A 4420-nucleotide genomic window follows, 5' to 3' on the forward strand; every position below is an offset into this window, starting at 1 on the left:
GGACCCCGGGTAGCCCCGTCGGGTCCTGCTGTTTCTAGCGGAGCAGGCACGGGGTCCTCAGCCCCGAGGAGGAGGAGGTTGGGGGATTCTGGTTACAGCGATGGTGCAGGTTCTGGCTGCACGCCTGCGGTTGTTGGGGAAGGGCTGCGGCAGCGCATCAGGCAGAGCAAACAGTGGTCGAGGTCATGCTGCAGTGCGTAGGGAGGTTGTGATGTGGCAAGAGGGCAAGAAGCAGCCGTGGACGGCCACCACAGCCCTTGCCCTGGCAAAAAAGGTGCTCAGCCCTGCTGTGCTGCCCTAAAGCCTTGGAAAGGAGTGGGGCATAACACATGGCCCTTGAGCCTCTAGCTTTCCGGTGCAACTGGCCTCTTTAGGCAAAGAGCATCCTCTGCCTCTAGAGTCTCATGTAAGTGGGTAAAATGCATTGATGTGCTTGCTCGGGATCCTGCTCACAGGTTACCAGATCCCGCTTCACCCCATCAAGGTCCTGTGGAAATCTCCACGATGTAACAGCTCGCTTTCTTTTCTGCAGTCCCCAGGGTTTTTCCTCACCAGCTCTGCTCACTGTCACGGTTGGCTTCTTGTGACCAAGCCCAATCTTAACATGAGAATGGGAGATCTTTTGTTTCTTGGTGAGAGTGCTCTGCTGGGGCTACAGAAGTCCAGCTGGAAACAATTCAGTCTGCGTCTTTCCCTGACTGCTCCCTCTCCTCTACTTGCAGGCACAAGTCTTTATTTTTTGCTGTGGCTTATTTGATCCTGATCTTTGGAATCCAGCATTTCATGAAGGAACGGAAAGGCTACAACCTGCGCATACCATTGACCCTGTGGTCCCTCAGTCTGGCCTTGTTCAGGTAAGAGCCTTTGCTAAAGCCAGAGACAGCTGTAGACCTTCCCTCAGGAGTGGATTGATGGGAAGTTCTGGGTATCCACTATGTCATTAGGGTAATAAATGTTTTTTTCCCCTTGGAGGCCCTTTCCCACAAGGGGAAGTGAGCTGCTCACACAGGTCATTGGTTCCCCACCAGAAATACTCCAGCAAGTCAGATGAGTTGCAGAAGGACCGCTGGGGACTGTGCTTGAAAATCATTAGCGGGTAGATTTGAATGTGAAGTCTGCAAGAGCAGAGATCCTCGTTCAAAGGGTACCTGACAATTATAAGTTTGATTTGAGGTCTATTACTCTTAAAAATGGAGATTCCCCCCCTACCACCACCTTTTTCTAATCCTGTTGTGTAGAAGGTGGGGGAAATCCTGGTATGCTCACAGACGCACCTTTCTTACTGTAAATCTAAAGAAGAGCATGAAAGAAGCTGGGAGGTCCTCTCTGGCCATTGCATAAACTGGTTGAATGTATCAAAGTTGCTGACAATCACAAGTTCTTGGGTTGTCTTTCCAGTATGTTTTGATATAGTGGAAAAAAGAAAAAAGTATGAGTAGCTGCAATGGCAGGAGAATGATGGTACAAAGACAGGGTTATTTTGCTGCCCATTTTTAGAGACACCTTTTAAGAACAGCCTGGTACTACTGCCAGGTTCTAGCTCTGATTTCCTCCACCCCCCGCCCCCCTCCCCTCCCCATGCAAGATGTGAAAATCAATCTAAAATATCTGTTTTCAAACTGTCCAGTCCTACGGTACTGATTTCCTGCAGTGACAGTGAGAATGATTCAGCCCGTGCTCTGTAATTAAACAAGTAGATGTCAATTTTCCAACATTCCCCTCACCTCCACACCTTTTCAGTCTGTTTGGTGGGAGACAGCAAAACTAAACTACTGCCTCTAGCTCCAGAGGAGTGTCTCTGCCTACATGCACAAGTTGGCTTTGGTCAAGCCTAAGGGACACTGGTTGCCCTCTGTGAGGGTAGGGCATGGCAGTGGTCTGTAAAATCACAAGTTGTGGGAGAGGGGGATTCAGGGGATGACTGTTCACAGTGTGTTCAGAGACATTCTTCATGCGAATGAAATAAGATTGATAAGAAAGAAAAAGGGATGTTTCTTCTCATAAGCTGTAGGAACTGCCTGCCACAGGAGGTTGTAAATGCTCCCTGGGCATGCACTGTTGGCCCTTGTCAGGAGATGGGACACCAGGACAATTGTCCCCTTTTTCTGACCAGACATGGCCGCTCTTACTCTTGAGTGCCTCTTCAAGCGGTGGAAGCAGAGGGTGTAACGAGGGAGCGTTCTTCGCTGCTCATACCTTGGCTGCTGCCATCCTCCAGGAGCTGCCGCATGGAGCCAGGCAAGCCAAAGGGCCATGTTGGTGACTCACAACCTACTTACTCCTTGTGCCTTCCTGTTGTTCCTGTGTGAGCAGCAGCCCTTCCTTGCTTTGTCTTGCAGAAATATGTGTGTTTGAAACCCTGGCCAAGAGGTCTTGGGCAAGCCTGTGCCCAGCAAACAGGGGGCTGAAACCTGCTTGGAAGTCTAAGAAGACAATAGTTTGTTTAGATGTCCCTGAGACTGCCCTGGGCATCGAGGAGGAGTTAGCGGAGCATTCTTGCGTGCAGAGCTGTCAGAGGCTCAGGTGGGGCCCTGGGCGCAGTGTTCAGCTCTCCTCTGGTTTTATTGCAGTGCCATTGGGGCCCATCGGGCGTGGAAGCAAATGGCCTTCATCCTCTCTACCGAGGGATTTAAGCAATCTGTGTGTAGTCAATCCTTCTACGTCCACCCCGTCTCCAAGCTTTGGGCCTATTTATTTGTGCTGAGCAAACTCCTGGAACTGGGTGAGTCTGAAACTTCTCCTTATCCTGTGCGTTCATAACTCCTTTGCTTTTACAGGTTTTTTTTACAGGTATCTGTCCAAATGTTTTTTGGAGAACAGGGCTGTCTAGCCTTGCACGTGTCACTCATTTTTTCGCTCCCTGTTGCTCAACATGCTCTCTCTCCACAGGGTTGCAGCCTGACGTTATTGCTCTGGTTTTATTCCCAGGCCAGTGCCTGGACTACGCAATTCTGCACTGGGATGACTGCGGCGAGGGGGCGGCAGGCAGGGGAGGGCTGGGCTTTCCACTCAGTTTCCATCCAAAAAACTACAGAAGAGCTGGTCTGAAGTGCTGTGTAGGTAGAGCTAGGTAAGCAAGCTGGGGCAAGGGGCTCTTGTACCACAAACGTGCCAGCAGGTAGATTCCTACATGGGCTTTATCGATACAGACGATTCCAATGGGAAGCTAGGTTTTGGTGGGATCAAGCCACATAATGGCAGCTCGCTCATTCTGCCTCACATGAAAACTTGCCTAACTGCTGTCCTTTTACCTGACTAACAATGCACCTCTCCCCCAACCCAAGGTGACACCATGTTCATTGTTCTCCGGAAAAAGAAGCTCATCTTCCTCCACTGGTACCACCACATTACCACGCTGATCGTCACCTGGTATGGCTATAAGGATATGGTGGCTGGTGGCAGCTGGCTTGCAGTCTTGAACTTCAGTGTCCATGCTGTCATGTACTCCTACTATGCCGTGCGAGCTGTAGGCTTCCAGGTATCCCGCTTCTTTGCCATGTCAATCACCTTTTTACAGATGCTGCAGATGCTGGCATTTATAATATCAAATGTCTTGATCATCTTCTGGATGGAGGATAAGGTCTGCCACACCACCTGGACAGCTCTTTTCCTTTCATCTGTGTTGTATCTCAGTTTCCTGGTGCTCTTCTGCAACTTCTTCTTCAAGACTTATCTGAGGAGCACCCAGAAATCAAAGAGGGAATAAAACAGGGAGGGAAGAGGATACTGGGGTGGAGGGTGGGAGAGGGAAAGGGGAAACTTTTCACTCCTGTCTGGAGCTCAGGTGCCTGATGGGACGGGTGTGATGGGGGTTAGGAGGAGGTCACTCTGGATAACAGCCTTCAGATTAACTTGCGCATTAGCCTTTGGTGTGTCTGCCTTGCAGCGGGTGGCATGCCAGAGTGAGGTGCAGGTTGTTGCAGGCTGATAGCAGGAGGAGAGGGGAGGTGGCCAGGGGCTGGACACCTTGAAGCCGTGGTTCTGCTTTTTCCTCTTCTCTGCATCACTCGGGTTTGCCTTGGCCTCACCTCCTTCCCAGGGACTGCTTGGATCCCTCATGTGCCAAGTATCTCCTTGGGAAAAGGTGAGGAAACTCCTCTCAAAACAGCACTGCCCACTCCATAGTCCCCAGTTCTGGGGGAGAGCAGGAGAGCAGAGCCCAAACCTGCTGCAACTCCATGTGCGGGGACAGTCCCGGTAGGTTGCCAGTGGGAACAGCACTGAACTGGAAAATCCCTGCTGTTTTGTAAGGTTGTGTAGGGAGGGGAAACAGTAACATATTTTTCATCCCGGAACCAAACTTGTAAGGCTTCTTCAGAGCTGCTCTTCCCCTTCAAACCAGTGGCTTCTTCTGGCCGATATGATGCAGTCTGGTTTTAGGCTCCCCCTGTTAACATAGGGAGAGGAGGAACCATTCCCT

At 50.7% G+C, this 4420-nt stretch overlaps 1 protein-coding gene across 1 annotated transcript; it reads left to right on the plus strand.

The window, feature by feature from the left end:
* Nucleotides 1–722: 722 nt before the first annotated feature.
* LOC104069455 (elongation of very long chain fatty acids protein 6-like) lies at nt 723–3706 on the plus strand (the record flags this gene model as incomplete). Its single annotated transcript, XM_009573623.1, has 3 exons — nt 723–854; nt 2571–2722; nt 3285–3706. Coding segments are annotated over 3 exons (706 nt in total), but the record flags the coding sequence as incomplete, so codon positions are not given.
* Between the last annotated feature and the right edge of the window lie 714 nt (nt 3707–4420).

Source organism: Fulmarus glacialis, unplaced genomic scaffold, assembly GCF_000690835.1.
Source record: "Fulmarus glacialis isolate BGI_N327 unplaced genomic scaffold, ASM69083v1 Scaffold40922, whole genome shotgun sequence".
Lineage (NCBI taxonomy): Eukaryota > Metazoa > Chordata > Aves > Procellariiformes > Procellariidae > Fulmarus > Fulmarus glacialis.